Source organism: Athene noctua, chromosome 31, assembly GCF_965140245.1.
Source record: "Athene noctua chromosome 31, bAthNoc1.hap1.1, whole genome shotgun sequence".
NCBI lineage: Eukaryota > Metazoa > Chordata > Aves > Strigiformes > Strigidae > Athene > Athene noctua.
The window spans coordinates 751107-774295 of NC_134067.1; the positions used below are offsets into that span (position 1 = coordinate 751107).

Sequence of the window (23189 nt, forward strand, 5' to 3'; positions counted from 1 at the left end):
CCTGCTGACTTCTGTATATGAAAGCGCTGACCGCTACAAGAGGAAGGGGACAAACTCGTCTGGGGGGGTTTCTCCCCACCAAGGCACAAGTGAGCTGGTGGCTCTGTTTGGGGGATCCTGCCTGCTCAGAGATGTCCTGCCTGCTCAGAGATGTCCTGTCTGCCTCAGAGATGTCCTGCCTGCTCAGGGATGTCCTGCCTGCTCAGAGATGTCCTGCCTGCTCAGAGATGTCCTGCCTGCTCAGAGATGTCCTGTCTGCTCAGGGATGTCCTGTCTGCTCAGGGATGTCCTGCCTGCTCAGAGATGTCCTGCCTGCTCAGAGATGTCCTGCCTGCTCAGGGATGTCCTGCCTGCTCAGGGATGTCCTGCCTGCTCAGAGATGTCCTGCCTGCTCAGGGATGTCCTGCCTGCTCAGGGATGTCCTGCCTGCTCAGGGATGTCCTGTCTGCTCAGGGATGTCCTGTCTGCTCAGGGATGTCCTGCCTGCTCAGGGATGTCCTGTCTGCTCAGGGATGTCCTGCCTGCTCAGAGATGTCCTGCCTGCTCAGGGATGTCCTGCCTGCTCAGGGATGTCCTGCCTGCTCAGAGATGTCCTGTCTGCTCAGAGATGTCCTGCCTGCTCAGGGATGTCCTGTCTGCTCAGGGATGTCCTGCCTGCTCAGGGATGTCCTGTCTGCTCAGAGATGTCCTGCCTGCTCAGGGATGTCCTGTCTGCTCAGAGATGTCCTGCCTGCTCAGAGATGTCCTGTCTGCTCAGGGATGTCCTGCCTGCTCAGAGATGTCCTGTCTGCTCAGGGATGTCCTGCCTGCTCAGAGATGTCCTGCCTGCTCAGGGATGTCCTGTCTGCTCAGAGATGTCCTGCCTGCTCAGGGATGTCCTGTCTGCTCAGAGATGTCCTGCCTGCTCAGGGATGTCCTGCCTGCTCAGGGATGTCCTGCCTGCTCAGGGATGTCCTGCCTGCTCAGGGATGTCCTGTCTGCTCAGGGATGTCCTGCCTGCTCAGGGATGTCCTGTCTGCTCAGGGATGTCCTGCCTGCTCAGGGATGTCCTGTCTGCTCAGGGATGTCCTGCCTGCTCAGGGATGTCCTGTCTGCTCAGGGATGTCCTGCCTGCTCAGAGATGTCCTGCCTGCTCAGGGATGTCCTGCCTGCTCAGGGATGTCCTGCCTGCTCAGGGATGTCCTGTCTGCTCAGGGATGTCCTGCCTGCTCAGGGATGTCCTGCCTGCTCAGAGATGTCCTGCCTGCTCAGGGATGTCCTGTCTGCTCAGGGATGTCCTGTCTGCTCAGGGATGTCCTGTCTGCTCAGGGATGTCCTGCCTGCTCAGAGATGTCCTGCCTGCTCAGGGATGTCCTGCCTGCTCAGGGATGTCCTGCCTGCTCAGAGATGTCCTGCCTGCTCAGGGATGTCCTGTCTGCTCAGGGATGTCCTGCCTGCTCAGGGATGTCCTGTCTGCTCAGGGATGTCCTGCCTGCTCAGAGATGTCCTGTCTGCTCAGGGATGTCCTGCCTGCTCAGAGATGTCCTGTCTGCTCAGGGATGTCCTGTCTGCTCAGAGATGTCCTGCCTGCTCAGGGATGTCCTGCCTGCTCAGAGATGTCCTGTCTGCTCAGGGATGTCCTGTCTGCTCAGGGATGTCCTGCCTGCTCAGGGATGTCCTGCCTGCTCAGAGATGTCCTGCCTGCTCAGGGATGTCCTGCCTGCTCAGAGATGTCCTGTCTGCTCAGGGATGTCCTGTCTGCTCAGGGATGTCCTGTCTGCTCAGGGATGTCCTGTCTGCTCAGAGATGTCCTGTCTGCTCAGGGATGTCCTGTCTGCTCAGGGATGTCCTGTCTGCTCAGGGATGTCCTGCCTGCTCAGGGATGTCCTGTCTGCTCGGGGATGTCCTGCCTGCTTGGGGATGTCCTGTCTGCTCAGGGATGTCCTGTCTGCTCGGGGATGTCCTGTCTGCTCAGGGATGTCCTGCCTGCTCAGGGATGTCCTGTCTGCTCAGGGATGTCCTGCCTGCTCAGGGATGTCCTGTCTGCTCAGGGATGTCCTGTCTGCTCAGGGATGTCCTGCCTGCTCAGGGATGTCCTGCCTGCTCAGGGATGTCCTGTCTGCTCAGGGATGTCCTGCCTGCTTGGGGATGTCCTGCCTGCTCAGAGGATGTCCTGCCTGCTCAGGAGGCACCACCCAAGCACAGGCAGCAAACTCCTGCCATCACAACCCACCTCACATATCCTAACAAGGCCCATCCTGAAAAGCCCCAATTCCTTCACACTTCTCTTTAGAACTAAGGATTTTGGAGCACTCTGCAGCTGCTGGTCACTGTTGTACCACCACAAAAGTCTACGGCTTTGAGCCCAGTCCCCGAAGCTGGAGGAGAAGGAGATGTTGGAGACTGCGGGGCCATCCCGAGGGGGGCGGTACCTGCTCCTGCAGCTCCGCTAACCGCTGGGCTCGCTCCTCCTCGGAGTCGTCCGAGGAGCTGTCGCTGTCGGAGGAGCTGTCGCTGCTGCTGTCGCTGGACGAAGGGGGAGCCACCTTGGTGGGAGGGGGCACCACTACGGGAGAAGAAGCTGGTATCACAGGTTCTTCTGGCTCATCCGGCATCTTGGCGAAGCGCATCTCGAACACGTCCTGAAAATCCAAGGAAAAAGGACGTGAAGTGTGGGTAAAGCTGGGTATGACAAGAGTGGTTGTGAGGGTGTTCCCGATGAACCTGGGGTCTCTACTCAAGCAATCAACACACCCGCTGCATGTCCCAGACAAGATAATTTCCTGAAAGTTTCAAATCCACCTGGAATTCTGACTCCAAGATGGTTATGGGGGGGGAAAGAATTTAACAGCAAGAATCACAGAATTGTAGAATACCAGGTTGGAAGGAACCCCAAGGATCATCTCCAAGCTTTCTTGGCAAAAAGAAGGACAAGACTCATTTAAAGCCACATCATCCAGGTTCTTCAGATCTTCCACGTCTTTCGCAATGGATTCGTGGAGAGCTCGGGGTGGGAATTGCAGCCGCAGCCCCGTGGTTCCAATCCCCTTTGCTCTTCAACACACGTCCCCTGAAAACCACCTCGAGTCAACCCAAACGCTTGTGCAGGGACGTTTCCCATTATCCTCGAGAGCGAGGGATGCGAAGCCGGTTTAATTCCAGTGATCCCATGGAGGTGAAAGTCTTTTTTCCTCCTACAGCCTGAGAGGAAAATCCATTTTTATTTAAACGTAAGACAAGGCAGAGAAGGGGGAACAGCCTGCTTGTACTTAGAGCCTGGTTGTATTTCTTGGTGCCAGCTGACTTCAGATGAAGGAAGAGTTTTGAGGGGGTGTTTTCTAGTTTCCCAGAAAAGGAACGAGTGCCTCTTGCACCCAAAAAGACTTTTTTCCCCAAAAAGTGCCACCTTGTGAAGACTGAAGCACTTGCGGACAGAAATCCTATTTTCTGGCATCTTGTAAAAGGCAAGTGAGCCCTGAAAACGGGCTCAATTCACCTGCTTTTAGGTGTTTAGGAGTCAAGTACTTATTTCTGAGCTTAACAACTCACCCCGGGCTCCTTTTGGAGACCATAAAGAGCCCAGCAGCTCTCAGATGACTCAAGTGATGGTGGGAAGGGCCACCTGAAGGTGGCACAAGTGTCTGTGTCCACCTCTTCAATACTGAGTCATGAAAAAAATAGAAGATAATTTCTCCTCCTGCCTCAAGATTCGACTTTCAGAATATAGTTACTATTTATTTTTCACATTTTTCCACATCCTGGGTGCACAGCTTTGACCATAACAAGCCTGAGGCTTATTTCTAAAACCCTATTGACTGTAAATATGAACCCTGAGCACGCTCATATGGATTTATAAATCCAAACTTATCCAAAATCCTTCAGCAAGTCGAATGCCTCGTGATAGCACATCACACTGATTTAACTCATTGCCCGAGCCCAGGGGCGATGTTTCCCTTCCTGAAGGCTTCCAGCCCTTCCAGTTCTGGCTCATCCTTGTGATTTTAAGGAGATGTTGGGCTCTCCTCTACCTCCACATACGTTATTTTTCCACTTCTTAAACATGACTGCGTTTCTCCATCCTCACCCTACTTGTGCCTTTATTCAGTTTTTTGTTTTTTTTCCAGCAGCGAGGGTTTTTCCCGGCGCTGTAGCTGTTGCTTTGCTGCTTCCATCTGCTGGCAGAAATGCCACTGGCTTCATTTACGTGCTCAGGCTCAAATTTCAGGGGAAGGAGCAGAAAACACTGGAGGAAAAGGAGAGATTTCCAAGCTCCGTGTGGGATGACGGAGGCACACACATACATTTGTTACTGATTCACTCCACTTAATGGCTGTTTACAACCTAATTAATGTTCTCCACAAACCAGAAAGTCCAGTCCTTGATTACCACCCGCAGGCAACGCTACACTGCCATATATACTCAATTTTTAAATTCTCTAGGGTCAGAAATTAAACCTTCCTAGGTTTTTTTATACGTATAATTACCAGGAAGGGTAATTTAAAGTTCCTTTGTGTAAAGTTCAAGAGCAATTCATCAATTCAGAACCACCCAGATTACGAAAAGCCCTCGGTGGCCGAAGGATCCCAAGGAATCCACCCAGGAATGGATGGAAGAGAAAACCCTGTGAGTAGATAATGAGCTAATTAATGCCTGATTAATCAGGGATTCGTACTGCAACTGTTCTGTACATCACTGGTAGCGCTGAGCCGTCCTCGCTTGGGCAAACATAAACCATAAACCTCTTCCGTGAGCTGGCATTAACTCTGGAGAGCCAAGAAATCATCTTCTGATGATGAAAAGGTAACAAAAAGCAGAAAAACGAGTTATTTCAGAGGTTGATGTTCCCAGGATGGAGGGAGAATCCAGCAGGCAGCGACCGCGGCTGTCTATTGAGCAAGATGCTGCGTTTATTGTTTACGGGGAACTCAAGCCCAAACTTGAATCCTCAGCCTTGTTTCCAAACCTCAGCAACACTCCAGAAACCTCCTTTGCTTTAAACATTATTTCTGAAATCAGTTTTCTAGGCACGCGAAAAGCAAAGGGAGAGGGTGCCACCTCCACTGCATCCCCGTGACGGGGCTGCTCTGATATTTAATGTCCATTTTCTGGCGACTGTTCTATTCAAAAAGCACTTTTTTCATCTTGATGTCAGAAATAAAAGTTTCCCGAGCGGTTGTTCTGCACAGGGACGTGTTCCCAAGCCCGTCCACGGGATCCATGTGGGTGAAATCCTGATTTCATACAGCCCTCGGTCCAGACGGCATCACCTGGCAATGCCCATCGCTGAGGATTTTCCTCCATAAAATGGGGTGAAAGAAAAGAAAAATCACAATTTTCCAGGAAACTATTCGGTGCTTGGCAGCCTGTGATAAGTGTGACTGGAATTTCAGATCAGATAAACGACCTTTCATAGGAAAATGCTCCAAGATGTTGCTTAAAGAGGCTGCGAAGTTCTTCATTAAGACCAAAACAAGAAGAGGGTGAGCACTGTGTTTTCCAGGCATCTGCTCACCATAAAATCCAGAAAAAAACATTAACAAGACGACGAATTCTAATAAATTCATGCTAAGAACAAGCCGAAACCCACATTTACTCAGCATAAATTCGTCTCAAACTAAACCAGCCCAAACCTGAGCTGTGCTTTTATAAAAGCACCACGAAAAAATAGCGTGGACAAAAAAAAAAAAAAACCACCACAAAACAAACCACAAAAAAACAAAACCCAAGGGCACATCCCGGAGGGTGTCGGGTTTGTCACCACTTCGTTTTCTTGAGCCTCTGTTGCAGCTGCACATCTGGATCAAAGTGAAACAGCTGGCAGCTTGTTCAGGACCTGACACCTCTCCTCCAGCTCCAGCCGAGGGGCAAGCTGCGGCACACAGAGGTTCTTACCTGATGTTTCCAGTTAGCAAAACCCAGAAGATCTATTAATATCCAGTTTTCTCCTTTTTTTTTTTTTTTTTTTTGGGTTCTCAAGTCAAACGTCCTGCAACCGAATAGCTTTTCCCCCAATTTAACAGCTTTCCCCCCAGTTTAACAGCTTTCTCCCCACATTAATAGCTTCCCCTCCCAATTTAACAGCTTTCTCCCCAATTTAGCAGCTTTTCCTCCAATCTAATAGTTTCTTTGGCTCTTTCTGGTGTAATTCAGATCCCTCCTCAACCTCTTTTCTGAAGATTCAAGCAAACCACTCTCATTTTCTTCTCCTTTCAGGTAGGAGAGCTCTGCCGCGGTGTTGTTCTGCTTCATGCCGCTGGAGTTGCACTTTTTGATGCCAATAAAACCTCTTCCTTCACCAATTTGGTTCCTGTGGCCTCACATATGGTCACGTCCCATCTGTGTCCCCTCCTTGCTGCCATCGAGGTGTTTTTCCTAATTTTGGGGATTTTGCAGCAGCTCCCAGCCGCTTGGTTGGTATCAAATGTGACACAAAGGTGACGTTATTAAGGAGGGATCGAGCAAGAAACCTGATTCCTTTAGAAAATGGCAACTGCACCCACAATCCTCCCAAGGCAAAAAAAAAAAATTAAAAAAAATCAGCATTTAAGGGAATGAACTGCCTGAAATCATGGGAATGGTTGAATTTTTAATGGTAGAGCGGAGAGCCGAAAACTTCACTGCAAAGGTAATTAAAAAAGCACAACCAAGCAGGTACCGGTGCTTATTTTCATTCTAGGTGTTTTGGGGAGAAAAGTGATATTTTGGAGTTGTGCTTTTCCTTCCTATTCATCAAAAGAGATGCTACTAAACAAGAGTTTAAAGAAGCAAATTGGGTTGGGTCTGCCCAGTCCTTGAATTGCTTTCACTGCAAAAAGTAGCATTTTTTTTTTTTAATCATTATCCACCACGGTGGTGTTTTTTTTTTTTAATGTTCTTTCAAGACTACCTGGCCTTTAGGCTGGAAAAATAAAAAGAGAGAGGCTGGTGCTCGTGGCAGGCTGCGAGCACACGCGTCCTTACCTGTAGTTTCCGTGCCATGGCCACCACCTCGTGATCAGCGGGGTTGTACTTGTAGCAATTGGAGAACATCAATCGCACGTCCGCTGCGAATTCCTGAGCATCTCGGTATTCCCGGTTCTCCAGTTTAGACTAGAAAGGAGAGGGAAAAAAAAACAACAAAAAACAACCACCCAACAAAATTCTCTGCTATTAACAGCACCAATACACCAAATGGATCGATTAAATAAATACAACTCTGGGGCGCCCACAGATTTCCCGTGATTGTTTTTCTCCCTACGACTAATTTTGGCCAAAAGAATGACTGATTTTGGTCAAACGAAGGATTGTGGGTGGTTTATAAAAAAACAGAGCTGCCTACAGGGCATCCTCAAGGATGTTCCAATGAAGACAATGTGCTCTCCAAGCCACCTTCTCATTGCCTACGTGGTTGTGGTTTGGATGAAGAAGCCAAGGGGTTGAAGAGCGGTGTCAAAGGCCCCGGTACGAAGCCCGGCTCTACCTGCCCTCAACCAAGAAGGGTGAGACCTCCCTGCACACCCGAGATGGTGTGTTAGCAGAAGAACACAGCGAGCTTTGCTCAGACGGTTCCTCTAGAAGGAAAATCTCAAGAGTCACACTGATGGCGTAGCCTGGTTGGAGGGACAGAGGACACCAGGATGGTCCTTCACCCAACAGTGGAAGAAGGTGACAGGCTTTTGTTGATGCAGGGGACAGGATTCAACCGTCTCACCTGCTTTCAACCATCCACCCTTCCTCCAGGAACCAAACTGGTGTCTCTAAAGCTCAGACCTCCAGCCCAGGAGGGCACAGACCTGCTCTACTGCTGCGTGCTCCCATCCTGAGCCTCAAGACGAGCCCTCACCCCTCCGAACGCCGCATCCAGCTGTGGCAAGGCCAGCTGAGCCAAGAGAAGCTTCACGCTTCCTTCTCCCTGCCTGGGAAAACGGGGTTGAGTTGGACAACTGGAAGACGCTCAACAGCTGTCCTGGCAACATCTGCCAAGGGTGATCTCAGACAGGCAGCCCGGCCAGACAGTTGGGCAGCGAGATGTACAGGCAGCAACGGACGTGCAAGACCTAACGCTCATCGCTGGATAGTCCAGAGGAGAAAAGCCAAAGCCAAGAATTTAATGTGGTGTCCCCAGGGTTTGGTCCATCAAGATCCTACAGGTTTGAAACGCTGTGGGGAAGAGCCATGATCCTCGTTAGCTTCAGCCCTGGCGTAACCTGGGCTGCAGGAAGGGAAAACTCACTCTCTGGTTTTAAAACGCAGGCCCAGAATGGGCAAAAGCTGGAGTTAGAGCTGAGCTTAAACTGCTCACACGCAAGTTCATCCCATAGCTAAAAAGTTAAGACTTCTAAAGAATAAATTAAAGTTTCAGAACTAACGAGTTAAAGATTTTTAAATAAGGAATTAAGGTTTCCTAGCTCAAGACAGACTTAAAATCATGAATTAACACTTTGTAACTAAAAAGTTAAAGACTTCTAAGTAAGAAATTCAGGTTTCCTAGCTAAAAAGTTAAGACTTCTAAATCATGAATTAACATTTCAAGGGGAAACATGGATGACTTTGCAGTTGCTTTTTAAAATTAAACAACTCCAATAATGAATTAAAGTTTCAAGGGGAAACGTGGATGAATTTGCAGTCGCTCTTTAAAATGAAGTGTTTTTAAACTCGAGGGAACTACCTGTGCTTAACAGAAGACTGATTTAGACAGACAACTTCAGAAAGACAGGCCTTTATTTTGAAAAGAATTGAAAATGGGGCTTTTTAAATCAAATCCCCTTATTCCTGTGATTTATGCTCTCTGGGGCCATCTCCTGGGCGAAAATAAAAAAGTGTAGATTTATACAGTAATGGAAATTTTCTATAAAAAACCCCGTGTGAGCGTTTCCTGAGAGCCCTTCTGGAAGGATGCCAGCTTGTTTGTTTTTCCCAAATGTCACGATACCAGCAAAAGGAGAAGAGGAGAGAACGAACGTACCAGAAAACCTACGGCCAAAATAAATCTGGCTGATGTCTGAAGATACCCGGTGCGCACGCGCGGGGGAGAAAAGAAATCTTTTTTTTTCTGCTCAGCCCCCCCCCGCAACCTCCCCCTCCTATAAAGCTGAGCTTACTTTGATTGTGCTCAGATCCATGGGATGTTTAATGATATCGCAATAATCGTGCAGTCCCAGTGCTTCCACATCCACAGGTTTGTAGAAGGGCCAGGCGTAGGCAGCGTGTTTCTTGGCGAACATTTCTTTGATGATCCCGCTGCAGTATTTTAACTGCTCGGATATTTTGCTACTCTTTTCTACCACGTGTTGTTGTGAGTCTGGAACGTCCTTCTTTGGAGGCTTCACCGGGCGGCTGCTTTCCCGGCGTGGACCCAGCTTGGCGGATTTGGGTTCAGTGGGCAGCGATGACGATTCATGAATTGGGTCAATGGTCGTTGGTGTCGTGGTGTCTGCTTTCCTCTTCACCCCTTTTTTTGTCTATAACCGAGCAAATAAAGCAAAATATTACTTTTGGCATCATACTTTTGGCTTCGAGTTGTGTTTCTTGTAGCGCTGACTTGGATTCGCCAGGGCTAGTGACTCAAGCCTCATGGCAACGCTACAAGAAGGACATTGGAAGCCCTTCCAAAAATATTCAGATATTTTTGACCTGAACTCTACAGAAAAACATGCAGATTATCTCTTGTACCAGCAAAGGTCAAGGGCATGAGTCACTTGGGCAAGTCAAGATTTTCTTCCTGAGTCATACAAAGCTCAAGGAAAGAAGGTTTTAAGAGGATGAATGGGGTTTCCAATGCAAACCAAAAAATGGGTGGAAATCATCAATTCTAACTTAACCCATCTCAGACAGGGTCACCACAGGCTCCATTTCTACTCAAGGGAGAGAAAGAAGCATTCTCAAACCATGAAGTCTTAAAGTTTTTAAAAACTTAAAACATGAAAAGTGTTTTCGAAACATGAAGTTTTTAAGAGGATGAATGGGGTTTCCAATGCAAACCTGGGTGGAAATAATCAAGTCTAATTTAACCCCACTCGGAGAGGGTGACCACAGGCTCCTTTTCTACTCAATGGAGAGAAAGAAGCATTCTCAAAATATTTTTAAGTTTTTAAAAACTTAAAACATGCAAAGTGTTTTTAAAACATGAAGTTTTTAAGAGGATGAACGGGGTTTCCAATGCAAACCTGGGTGAAAATAATCAAGTCTAATTTAACCCCTCTCGGGGAGGGTCACCACCGGCTCCTTTTCTACTCAAGGGAGAGAAAGAAGCATTCTCAAAACATGAAGTTTTAAAAGTTTTTAAAAACTTAGAACATGAAAAGTGTTTTCGAAACATGAAGTTTTTAAGAAGGTTTTTAAGAGGATGAATGGGGTTTCCAATGCAAACCAAAAAATGGGTGGAAATCATCAAGTCTAATTTAACCCATCTCAGACAGGGTCACCACAGGCTCCATTTCTACTCAAGGGAGAGAAAGAAGCATTCTCAAAACATGAAATTTTTAAAAACTTAAAACATGCAAAGTCATTTCAAAACAGGAAGTTTTTAAGAGGATGAACAGGGTTTCCAACACAAACCTGGGTGGACATAATCAAGTCTAATTTAACCCCTCTCGGGGAGGGTCACCACAGGCTCCTTTTCTACTCAACCGAGAGAAAGAAGCATTCTCAAAACATGAAGTTTTTGACCAAATTGCAGCCATTTGCCTTAAAATGAAACTTCAGTGGCAAAGCAAAGGGCGACCACTTGGCCAGCCGCGGCGTTTCTACACCACCAAGATCATTTAATTAAGCTAATTAAGGAATGGCTCACCTTCACGGGCTGGGCGGGTGTTGGGATAACGGGAGGGTGAGGCTGGATGGGCTGGGGAGCCGGGGCCGGCGGCGCGGGGGCCTGGGGGGCAGGTGGAGGCGGTGCAGGAGGTTGAGGAGGCACCATCGTCATGACGGGGGCCTGGACGATGAGGTCGGGGGTGACGGAGGGGAAGGAATGAGTCGTCTGTGCAGACTGGAGGGTCTGCTGCGGCGCCTGCGTCTGCGCCGGGGACGAGCCTTGGGTTGCGTTTGGTACCGTGGATGATCCTGGTTTGGATGTCACTGCCGAGAGAAAAGAAAGAAAGAAAGGGTTGCTTCTCCCTTCAGACTCAGTTGTTTTAACATAAAAAAACCCCAATTAATGTTTTGTAATAACATTGTGTAAAGAAACGTTCCTCATTTGGTAATGAGTGTCCCCCTTCCACCTGCAAATGACAGCGGAGCGCTGATGTGTGCAAAGAAGGGGGAGACAGAGGGATCCCGGAGTCCTGCTGGGATCTGGTGGGTCCTGCTGGGATGTTGTGGGTCCTATTGGGATCTGGTGGGTCCTGCTGGGATCCTGTGGGCCCTACTGTGGTCCTGTAGGTCCTGCTGGGATCTCAGAGTCCTGCTGAGATCTCATGGTCCTGCTGGTATCTGGTGGCTCCTGCTGGGATAGCATGGGTCTTGCTGGGATCCAGTGGGTCTTGCCGGGATCTCGTGGGTCCCGCTGGGATCTTGTGGGCCCTACTGTGATCTTGTAGGTCCTGCTGGGATCCTGTGGGTCCTGCTGGGATCCTGGAGTCCTGCTGAGATCTCATGCTCCTGCTGCTATCTGGTGGCTCCTGCTGGGATCTCATGGGTCCTGCTGGGATCCTGTGGGCCCTACTGGGATCTTGTAGGTCCTGCTGGGATCCAGTGGGTCCTGCTGGGATCCTGGAGTCCTGCTGAGATCACATGGTCCTGTTAGTATCTGGTCACTCCTGCTGGGATCTCATGGGTCCTGCTGGGATCCTGTGGGCCCATCTGTGATCTTGTGGGTCCTGCTGGTATCTTGTGGGTCCTTCTGGGATCCTATGGGTCCTGCTGGGATCTCATGGGCCTGCTGGTATCCCGTGGCTCCTGCTGGGATCCAGTGGCTCCTTCTAGGATCCTGTGGGTCCTGCTGGGACCGTGCAGAAGCTCTGCATTGCTCAGGCAAAGCCGACACATTTCACCTCCCACCTTACAAGGCAGCATGAGGTTTCTATTAGAAATCCACAGGGGGGTTTGCAGTGAAGCTTTTCCAACCAGCATCACACCTGTTTTTTGATAATTTAACCCCAAATGGGCTATTATACACTAAATTTAGCACACAACATGATTTAACAGGAGGTGTAGCAGACTAGAGGAAAATGATCTTGCAGATCCCCAAAGAGAGACTCCAGGCAATAGGCAGTTGTTTGTAAGCAACTCGCTACACCGGGTAGGTAAAAAGATCTTCTCTACGGGTGATTCCATCACTTCTCCCTCAGAGAGGTGCTGGGAAAGGAGACAGTCAATAATTTTCTAACCAAGGAGAACTCCCTGCACACAGTAAGGGAACAGCAGGGATAGTGCCTCAAAAAAATAACAGTTAAAAAAAAATTCGCAGCTACAAGTAATGACAACTTGGTTTGTCATTGGGTTTGCTGGTGCTTCAAAACCTGGATTTCAGGGAAGACTCGACGGCACAGAGAGAATAACCAGAGCTGTGCAAGAAACCCACACGTGGACAGAAGCAGAGTCCTGTAATGGAGAGAGACGCAGGCAGCGAAAAGCTCCCATGGGAAGGGGAAAGAAAACAAAGGCAAAATAATTAGAGCAGTTTGAGATGTTTGGTTTTATGACACTTCTTTTTTTTATTCCTTGGTGTTTTAGATGAAAAGATGTTCTGAAAATGGTATGGAAACCCTCTTCGTAGAAAGGTGACAACTGTCAGTAATAAATGGGGGGAGACTCGGGGGATTTAGTCAATCTTGCTGCTCTGAATTTGCACTCGCCGTCCGAGTGGCAGCACGTGAAGGTTTTCTCTGCCAGCTGCTACTGAGGACGTTCAACAGCAACTACCCGAGTCCCATTTCTTCACCATCTCCCCCCACAACTGGTCCACAAACCCTCTGAGGGTTGATCTTCAAGCTTCCTGGACAACTCCTGCTGATTTTCAAGTAAACCTTGAAAAAAAATAACCTGTCAGGATCCCAGCACCACCAGTCTGAGGCTGAGAGGAGAAGAGACACGAGGATTCAAGGGCTGCAGGATGCTGGCACCTGCTCGCCGGCAGGAAATATGGTCAAAGCAGCTTTTTTTGTGGTGACACAAGCTCGGGGAGGCTCCTGCACGTGATGTTTTCCTTGGTCTCGCACAGCGTTTGGGTTAAAAGAATGAGAATGATACAAGCTCCGAGGTGAGAGCTGTTTAAAATGAAGAAATCTGGAAAATGATGAAGTGCCGCTGAGATCAAGTCCCGGCTGGGATGTTTTCTACCCCTCAAAGAACCATCTGATGGTGTCAGCAGGTGACACTGAGCCTGGCAAATGGTTGAGATCCCCCCAAAATGAGCTAATAAAATCCTTGAGGCACAAACAGGGGAATCAAAAGGCTGTTTTCCCTCCAGTAGCAGTCACATCTATGTCCCCTTACAGTGTCTGCAGTTATGGATGTGAAAAACTGGAGAAAGGTCACAGAAGAGCTGTAAAGAATCTGGAGACTGGAAAAAATTCCTCATGGAAAAAAAAATCTGATTCTTACGGAGAACCCAGATTCACAACCAGCCTTCAACATAACCAAGTTATTTAAAGAGGAGATGGTGCTGCAGAGCTCAGACCAGAGACCTGTCAGGAAAATCCCCAACCTGGCAGCTGGCTGGTGTGCTCCTGCTCTGAAATGCCAGCAGAGATTTTTTTTTTTTTATTTTACTCTATATTAAATGTTTTCCTATGAGACAGACTGCAAATAAATTAATGGGTGGTTGAACTTTTGTATTATGTAGTAACGAGAGGATTGCATTACATGAGCAAAACGGTACCTTTGGATCTTGTAAATTATTGATCTGGGAGCAAAGTTTCCAAAAAAAAAAAAAAAACCAAAAATCCATCACTAACATAAAGTCTTGGAGCAACAGACACAAACACACAATGTTGTTTTACTGATTTATAACCTTAGATATGGTTTAAAATGCTGCGGTTTGACTTTACACAGCCTAAAGCGTGCAGGTTAGTATTTCAGCTCTGAAAAACAGCAAGACAAGGGAAATTAATCAGTCTAGATGCAAAAAAAAAAAAAAAGGGATTTCTGGGATTCTGGCCATCTGGGATCACTGCACAAGGTGAAATCACCTTCAGGGAGCAGCATTCCACCCTGCCTGGGGCAATGCACCCCTTCGAAGGACGGTAAGCTCGTCGAGCATCATTATCTATCCCCAATTGCTGCAAAATTAGTAAATGAGGTGTGGAAATTATAACTTGAGGAAGTTCTACGGAGGCCAGTGGTGGGTTGGGATGCTCAGAACTGATCTCAGAGGCTCTCTGCAGCGGGATCCCCCCGCTGGGCTGTGGCTGTCGTGCTGTGCTCAGCTCCTCTGGTGTCCCCGATGCTTTTTGAAGACAACTCAGCTTTTTTATGACAGCAAGGCCATCCAGGAGGCCATGAAAAGCAGCTGGGAACCTCAAAAAGGTCTGATAGAACAGAATTTGTGCAGCTTCCGAACCGCTGTACTTTACCCTTGAGGTACTGTGAGGGATATTTCATCCTCTTGGCTCCCCGACAGCAGGAATTAAACACTTTTACTCTTTTAGACTCGCTACGCAATAAAGCCGGCGCTGAGCACGGCGTTCCCATGGCTGGGTTTAATTAACACCCCAATTAAAACACCCCAATTGACGAAGGTGTAGGGCTGGTGGGCAGGAAGCTGAGCAAAGGGCGCAGGACCGAGAGTCGTACCTGCTTCCTTCCTCGCGCGTCCTCTTCCTTTCGTTTGGGCTATCACAATTTCTGTTTCCTCCTGGGTCATTTCGGAGATTTTCTGCAGGAAAAGCTTTTCTAGAGCTTCTGCCATTAAGACTATGTCATCCCCTGGCTGGAGGAAAATCAGATATGATAAATTAGGCAAATATGGAGATGCATACCTTTATATAAATATATATATATATATAAAATTTCTCTCTGAAAATATTCCCAGAGAGACAATTCTGTATTTTCACCCTCTGTGGTGCTGCTGTTTCCACCACGGTGCAGCAGGAAGGTGTATGGAAAGTGTCCCAAGCACCAAATGCATGGACAAATCCTCACCCTGAAGCCTTTATATTTTATAGGTAAAAGCAGACAACTGGCACCAAGGAGATGTATCGGAGAATAAACCCACGCGATGTGCTACCTGCATGCAGCAAAAGGTATTTTCTGAATGAGGGGAGGAGGAAAAAGGAGGGGAAAACTGTGTTCTGCACTGGTGAGGCCACACCTGGAGGGTTGGGTCCAGGTTTGGGCTCCTCAATCCCAGAGAGATCTCGAGGGGCTGGAGCGAGGGCAGAGGAGGGCAACGAGGCTGGGGAGGGGCTGGAGAATCAATCCTGTGAGGAGCCAGGGAAGGAGCTGGGAGTGTTCGGTGTGAGGAGGAGGAGGCTGAGGGGAGCCCTCATCCCTCTCTGCAGCTCCTGACAGGACATTGCAGAGAGGCTGGGGCTGGGCTCTGCTCCCAGGGGATCAGGGACAGGACAAGAGGGAACGGCTGGAAACTGCCCCAGGGGAGGGTCAGGCTGGGCAGGAGGAGAAAATGTTTCCCAGCAAGAGTGGTCAGAGAGCGGAACAGGCTGCCCAGGGAGGGGGAGTCCCCATCCCTGGGGGGGTTTCAGGGCCGTTGGGATGAGCTGTGGGGGATGTGGGGTAGGGGAGAACTTTTTAGAGTCAGGCTGAGGGTTGGACTCAGTAATCCCGAGGGGCTTTTCCAACCTGAATGATTCTGGGATTCTGTGAAAAGTGGAAAAAGGAAGAGCTGGATTAACACCAGCTGGTTGTTTCCACCACAAAAGATCCCCACGACTTGGTGGGTCTCTGTGTAGAGCATCAGGGTAGAGGGGAAGAAGAGCTCAGCACGGGCTCACAAGGAAATTCCCTGCCTGAAAAAGGCATTTTAAGGAGGAAGCTGAATGTTGGGACCCTTGACAGGGAGAGGACAGCCCAGAGTGGCTCTTACAGACATGAGGAGAAGCCTGGATTTGCAAAGGTCAAAGCAAACAGAAAGGATGAGACCTTCTGCCCAGGGCCCCCTGCAGCACTGTAGGTGAGAAGAGACCAAGAGATAGGAAGGTTCGAAGTTGTTTTGTGGATAGTCATGGGCAGGCAGGCACATGAGAGGATGGACTGATGTGAAGACACTAAGCTGACAGCCAGTGCTGTCACGACATGGCGACGCTGAGAGAAGGCGGCTCCAGCATCGGGGCAAGGACGGGTCCAACCACGCTGGCCCCAGCCAGACCTCCAAATCTGCCTGGCTGATGGTTTGCAGGCTCTGGGAGGTCCATGAGGATGTTTCTTAGATGCTTTTTTGCCTTCCAGCTTGGAGGAGACCAGGGTAAGATCAGGCAGAAAGCTGGCGGGGGGAGGAAAACACCATGGTGGGAGACTTTGAAGGGGCAGATGGGTGATTTGGAGCCTTTAAGGGTCTGTCCTCGCTCATGTTGTGTCACATTGGCTCAAACCAGAAAGGACAAGAGCCAAGGAGATGGTTTTGAAGGACCAAAATTGTGAATGACTATTTATTTAGAATAAACTAGAAAGGTCTTGAGCAATATTTGTGAGAGGAGGAGGGGGGAAAAAAGGTCAAAGCACACGGAAGTGAAGGAATGGGGATGGAGAGAAAAGACCCATGAAAACGAGGAGGGCAGAAACCAAATGGGAAGAGAAACACTCGGGCAAGTGGTGGAAAGGGTGGACAAGGACAAGGCTGGAGGGTCCAACCACGTATCGATGGCTTTAAGGACAGCAGTAAACCCTTCCTTTGTGTTTGTGGTCCTTTTGCCAACGAGCGAGTGTCTTGTGCTCAGTCCAGCCTGGTATCGCCCCAAGAACCTCCTCTGACTCTCCAAGCTCCACTTCCACCCCCAGAAATTGGCCACTACCCCTGGGGTTTGGCCACCACTGGCCACTGTCCCACCACCACCATTTGTGGGAATGCCTGGGGATGCTCCTCATCCCTCCAGATATCCCTTCCTGCAGGCCAGGAGGTTGTACAACTGTTTATAAAATGGTTGCTGGGATGTTCCTCGCTGTCTGGAGGGGAATATACTATGAGGTCAAGGTCAGGCATGACAAACTCTACGTGCTGCTCTGTATATCCCTGGTTTTTTTTTTTGTTTTTTTTTTTTTTTTTTCCTCTACCAGATTTCTGAGTTTCAAACCAGCCTGAGTCAGCTTCTTAACAAAGCCAGAGCAAAGACAAAGCACAGATCTGCTTCTCAAGTATTTGATGTTATCAAATTTGTGGCTCTGCTCAAGTCAGACCCTCAGAAAATCTTAAAAAAATCCATTTAAGAATAAAAATAAAGAAGGAACAATGTCTAGACTGAAGGTATCTGTTAATAACTCTTCTGGGAGGGAAGGCTGCTAAGCCAGCCCTGTCTGCTTCTCGCAGCAGACAGACGTGCCGGAGCTCCCATTGGTTTAATCCTGTTTGTTCGCCTAAAGAAGCTGATCTCGGTGGTGGTTCCTTTTAAGGACAGTTAGAACATCCCAACGCCTGCATTTCCATGCTGGTCCAACAAGGACATGGAAGATTTCCCTTGGAAAAATGAAGATTCATGAACTTTTCGTACCTTATTGTAGATGTAGCAGTTTGTAAACATCGTGTTAAAATCCTGGATACATTCTTGAGCGTTCCAGTAGTAGTTATTCTCCAAGCGTTTCTTTATTGTTCCCATATCCATCGGAGTTTTAATTATCTTATAATAATCCTGCAAAGGAAAAAAAAAAAAAAAAAAAAAAAGGAGAGGTCAGTGTGGGAACTAAAACATCTGCCAAGTTTAAGGACTGGGATTCCTCCACCTCAGCCCTGGACCCACCTGGGGGAGAACTTCCAAGCCCAGCAGATATTTGGCTGCCAGACTTCAGCCCCATCAGCCCCTCAGTTGGGATTTTTAATTAAACAGAAGGACAAACCTTCGGTAGAGGAGTAATTTACCCTCAGGGGCACCAAACTGTCCCAATTCTGGGGACAGCAATTCCTAAAAACATTCTGGAAAATGAATGATCCTTTGCAGGAGGTCACGTGCTTAATGCAGCGACATGAGAACAGGGAAATCAGATTTATTACACCCCTTAAATGTATCCGGATTAATACAAAAGGTGTTTCTATTTTTAGGTGTAATGTTGAGGGAAAAAAAAAATGGTCTGGAAACACCACTGCTATAGAACCAGCACTCTCCACCTGCAACAGGGAGCTCGGCCCTGCTGTGAAGGAATTAAATAAATTAATGCTTGGGTAATAATTGTAAATTTAGAGCTATTAGATCTTAAAGGTAAAACAGACAAGAGAAGTGGGTGTTAAGCAGAAACATCCCTCTCAAGGGAGGGAGGGAACAAAACTCTTCTGGTGGGAGCTGGAAGGGTCCAAACCAGACGTGCAGCAGCAAAGATGTTGCTGAGTTACTATCATCAATGATCTGGAAATGATGCCACGGTTTTTGTCAGCTTTTATTCTAAATTCTCCTGGTGATGGCAGCCAGGCTGAGGCAGGGAGGAGGCAAGGGGCAGGAGGAGGTTTCTGCGCTCATTTAGGGTCGTAGAATCACTGAGGTTGGAAAAGATCTTGGAGATCATTTAAGTCCAACTGCTAACCCAGCGCTGCCGAGCTCAGGCCTCAACCACATCCCCAAGCACCACGTTTAAATGGTGACTCAACCCCATCCCAGTGCTTGACAACACTTTGGGTGAAGAATTTTTTCCTACTCTCCAACCAAAACCTCCCCTGGTGCAACTCAGGGCTGATTCCTCTCCTCCTGTCACTTGGGAGAAAAGCTCAACCCCCACCTCACCTCACCCTCCTTTCAGGAGGCTGTAGTGAGTGAGAGGGTCTCCCCTGAGACCTTTTCTCCAGACTAAACCACCCCAGTTCCCCCAGCGGCTTCAGTGTTCTCTAGACCCTTCTCCTTGGCCTCCAGACCCTTCACCCATCCCCGGCCACGCTCCAGCACCTCAATGTCTTTCCTGGAGCAAAAGGCCCAAACCTGAGCACAGAATTCGAGGTGCAGCCTCACCAGCACCGACAGTCCCTTCCCTGGTCCTGCTGGCCACTCTATCCCTGACACAAGCCAGGGTGCTGTTGGCCTTCTTGGCCACCTGGGCGCTGGCTCCTGACCAACACCCCCAGGACCTTCTCCACCCAGCAGCTTCCCCAGGGCAGGTCCCGGCACTGGGCCTGGTTCAACCTTGGCCCATAGGTTCAGCCTGGGCAGATCCCTCCAGATCAACCCTCCCACCCCTCTGCAACCTCCACTCCCTCGATTTAGCACAAATTAACTTCAAACCGGCACCCCTTATGTGTTGTGTTGCCTCACGTGTTGTGGATTGTTGCTGGAGGAGACTGAGAAAAGATTCCAACTCTTTGGGACCCAAGAGTGCTGAGGGTAGTAAGAGAAGTAGGTGAGGCTGAACAAGTCTGGGAATGGGACAGATCCGCACCAAACCCCGTATTTCTGAGACCCTGGCAAGGACAGGAATTTTTAAACTGGACCAAGTTGCCATCCCAGGGCTGTGGGATATTTGAGAGGGATGAGAGGCCCCTTGGCTGAGTCCTCAGGGGCTCCATGAAAGGCTCTGAGTGTTTTCAGCTCCAAAAAAGACCCGGCTGAGGAGGCAGAAATCATCTGTGGCTTAAAATATATTAATATTTTAAAATTAAATTATTAATCTGTTGCTTAAAGTATTTTTGGTGCTTCATAGTTTCTGGAGCTTAGGAAGTTTTGGTGTTTTAACTTTTGGTGCTTAACAACTTCTGGGGCTTAATTTCTGGTGGTTGGTAACTTTTCATGTAGTAAGTTTTGGTGCTTAACTTTTGGTGCTTAACAACTTCTGGTGCTTAGTAATTTCTGGTGGTTAATAACTTTTCGTGCTTTAAGTTTTGGTGCTTAACTTTTGGTGCTTAATAATTTCTGGTGCTCAACGTTTGGTGTTTAATAATTTCTGGCGCTTCATTTTCAGTGCTTAATTTTTGGTGTTTAATGATTTTTGGTGATTAACTTCTGGTGCTTAGTAATTTCTGGTGCTTGGTAATTTCTGGTGCTTAGTAAGTACTCGTGCTTCAATTTTGGTGCTTAATTTATGGCACCTAAATTCTGGTGCTTCATTTTTGATGCTTCATAATTTTTAGAGCTTATTAAATTCTGGTACTTAGTAATTTCTGGTGCTTAAACATTTTTGGCATGTAACTGCTGGTGCTTAGTTTTTGGTGCTTAGTATTTTTGGTGCTTAATAATTTTTGGTGCTTAATAATTTTTGGTGCTTAATCATTTTTGGTGCTTAGCATTTTTGGAGTTTAATTTTTGGTGCTTAGTATTTTTGGTGCTTAATAATTTTTGGTGCTTAGCATTTTTGGTGCTTAGTATTTTTGGAGCTTAATAATTTTTGGTGCTTAGCATTTTTAGTGCTTAGTATTTTTGGAGCTTAATAATTTTTGGTGCTTAGCATTTTTGGTGCTTAGTATTTTTGGAGCTTAATAATTTTTGGTGCTTACTATTTTTGGAGCTTAATTTTTGGTGCTTAGCATTTCTGGAGCTTAATTTTAGGTGCTTAGCATTTTTGGTGCTTAGTATTTTTGGTGCTTAGCATTTTTGGTGCTTAGCATTTTTGGTGCTTAATCATTTTTGGTGCTTAGTGTTTTGGGTGCTTAATCATTTTTGGTGCTTACTATTTCTGGTGCTTGATAATTTTTGGTACTTCATAATCTCTGGTGCTTGTCTGGGGGACAGAGGACAGCACACTCACCCTCCCTGACTCCTGAAATATTATTCCTGTTTAATTCAGCGGAAAGAGGAGGGTGATAAAAGGCAAAGCAGTAGCTGAGCCACTGGAGATTCCTCCTTGTGTATTTTCTAAAAGATCACAGAATCATTTGGCTTGGAAAAGACCCTTAAAATCATCAAGTTCAACCACTACTGAGTCCAGCTGTTGATCAGATCAAGTCCAACCGTCAGATCACTGAGTCCAACTGTCAGAGCATCGAGTTCACCCATTAAAGTTGGATTTGGTCATTTCAGGAGAAGGTGTGAGACCCCCCTTCACCAAAACCCATCGCCTGGTCTCTCCACCTTTACTTACAGGGAGGTTGAGCTTGACGGCGTCCACAGGCTGCTGGAAAGGCCACGCAAACTGGTGCTTCCATAGCGTCTTCAGCACCACCTTGAGCAGATACTGCAGCTGGTTGGTCTGTCGCTTGGGTTTGTTGGGGTTGGAGGTCTCCGGTGGAGGGGGATTCACGCCTACAGCACTGCCTTGTTGGGGTTGAGCCTGTGACTGTGTCGTAGACATTTGGGTGGTTTCTAGTCCATCCCCCATTACTGGCAAATTTCTCAGTCTCGTTCCAGGGCCACTCTCTGTCGACATGCTATTGATCCCATTGCATTCCTCACCAGACACCCTGCACAACAAGGAGAAGGGAGACGAGGTCACTTCAATCCCAGGCTTTGGCTTCAAAACTAAAATAAAGCAGCTTAAAAATGAACTGGACCTCTGCTAGACTAGCTCAGGCAACTAGACCTTGCAGCCCTGCTCGCCTAGCAACAGCGTTGCCATGACGGATGGCACCAGCGTTCTGCATTCTGAAGTAAGAAAGGACATTCCGAGGGCACCTGCTGTGGTTTCCATGCCAGGCACCAGCCTTGCCTCTCTGCCCCTTAGCAAGCATCAGTTTTTTATCCCTGTTCTTGCCTAACCTGGTCAAGGAGGACTCCAGTGGTTTCCCTGAAAAGCCTCCGTGGCCTCTAAACGAGGCTCTAACAAGCAAAACTCAGCACGTACCAGCTTCAGCTCCAGGCTTGAGTTTGCCAACACCAAAAAGAGACGCTAAGTTGGTGCTGGCCAACTCTTGGCTTCAACTAAAGGAGCACAGGGTGTCTCATTTACCTCCTTTCAGCCTCTCGGTACTCCCCACCCCACCACCACGGGTCAGCTCACCCCAATTTAATGCCAAAGTCTCTCTTTTAGGTGAACGTTGAGCTTCTGTGGGATGTTTCTGCTGAACTATGCAGTGGACAGACCCACGTTTAATTCACTGTCAGCTTTCAGTAGAGGATTTTGGTAGAGAATAACTTTAAGTAGGTAATCTGGGTAGAAAATTCAGGTAGATCATATAGATAATCATATAGATAATCTAGGCACATAATCTTTACGTGGTTAATTTAGGTAGATAATAACTTTAGGTAGATAATTTAGGCAGATAATCTTCAAGTAGTTAATTTAGGTAGATAATCTAGGTAGATAATAACTTTATGTAGATAATTTAGGCAGACAATCTTAAAAGTAATTAATTTAGGTAGATAATCTTTAGGTAGTTAATTTAAGTAGATAATATTTAGGTAGTTAATTTAGGTAGATAATCAAGGCAGATAATTTTAGGTAGTCTTTAGGTAGATAATCTTAAAACTACTTAAAAGTAGTTAATTTAAGTAGATAATCTTTAGGTAGATCATCTAGATAATCTAGGTAGATAATCTTTAGGTAGTTAATTTAGGTAGATGATCTTTAAGTAGTTCATTTAGGTAGATGATCTTTAGGTAGTTAATTTAGGTAGATAATCTTTAGGTAGTTAATTTAGATGATCTTTAGGTAGTTAATTTAGGTAGATAATCAAGGTAGATAATAATTTTAGATAGTCTTTAGGTAGATAATCTTAAAAGTAGGTAATTTGGGTACATAATCTTTAGGTAAGTAATGACTTCAGGGAGTTAAATTAGGCAATCTAGGTAGAAAATTTAGGTAGATAATCTTTGGGTAGATCATCTAGATAGATAATCTTGACATAGTTATTCTAGGTAGATAGTCTAGGTAGATAATAACTTCAGGCAGTTAATTTAAGTAGATAATTTAGGTAGATAAACTTCAGTAGATAACCTATGTAGACAATCTTTAGGTAGGTAATTTTTAGGTAGATCATTTAGGTAGATAATCTTAAAGTAGATGATTTTGGTAGATAATCTTGTAGCAGGTAATTTAGGTAGATTGTTTAGCTAGACAATCTTTACGTAGCTCATTTAAATATCATTCTGAAGACCAGAAATTAGGGAAAAAAAAGCCTTTCTGATGAGCCTACAGATGTATTTCAGAGCTCTCCCCAGACCACACGCAGCCCGTCCGTTGGCTTGAAGCTGCAGCTGCGTGAGGGGGTCCCCACCGAGCCAGGACCAGCTGCCACAGACCCGTGGCTTCCCCCCCCTCCATGCAGCGAGCCCACA

General features: G+C 47.2%; 1 protein-coding gene across 2 annotated transcripts in view; it reads right to left on the minus strand.

The window, feature by feature from the left end:
• The window catches only part of BRD4 (bromodomain containing 4), an 84015-nt gene that overhangs the window by 25762 nt on the left and 35064 nt on the right, over nt 1–23189 (minus strand). For both annotated transcript variants that reach the window (XM_074929975.1, XM_074929974.1), the window contains exons 4-10: nt 21058–21376; nt 17559–17696; nt 14692–14827; nt 10751–11034; nt 9060–9419; nt 6940–7068; nt 2412–2621 (exon numbers count right to left, since the gene is read on the minus strand). In XM_074929975.1, coding sequence (XP_074786076.1) covers nt 2412–2621; nt 6940–7068; nt 9060–9419; nt 10751–11034; nt 14692–14827; nt 17559–17696; nt 21058–21376 — 1576 coding nt within the window. The remainder of the gene's footprint in view (nt 1–2411; nt 2622–6939; nt 7069–9059; nt 9420–10750; nt 11035–14691; nt 14828–17558; nt 17697–21057; nt 21377–23189) is intronic.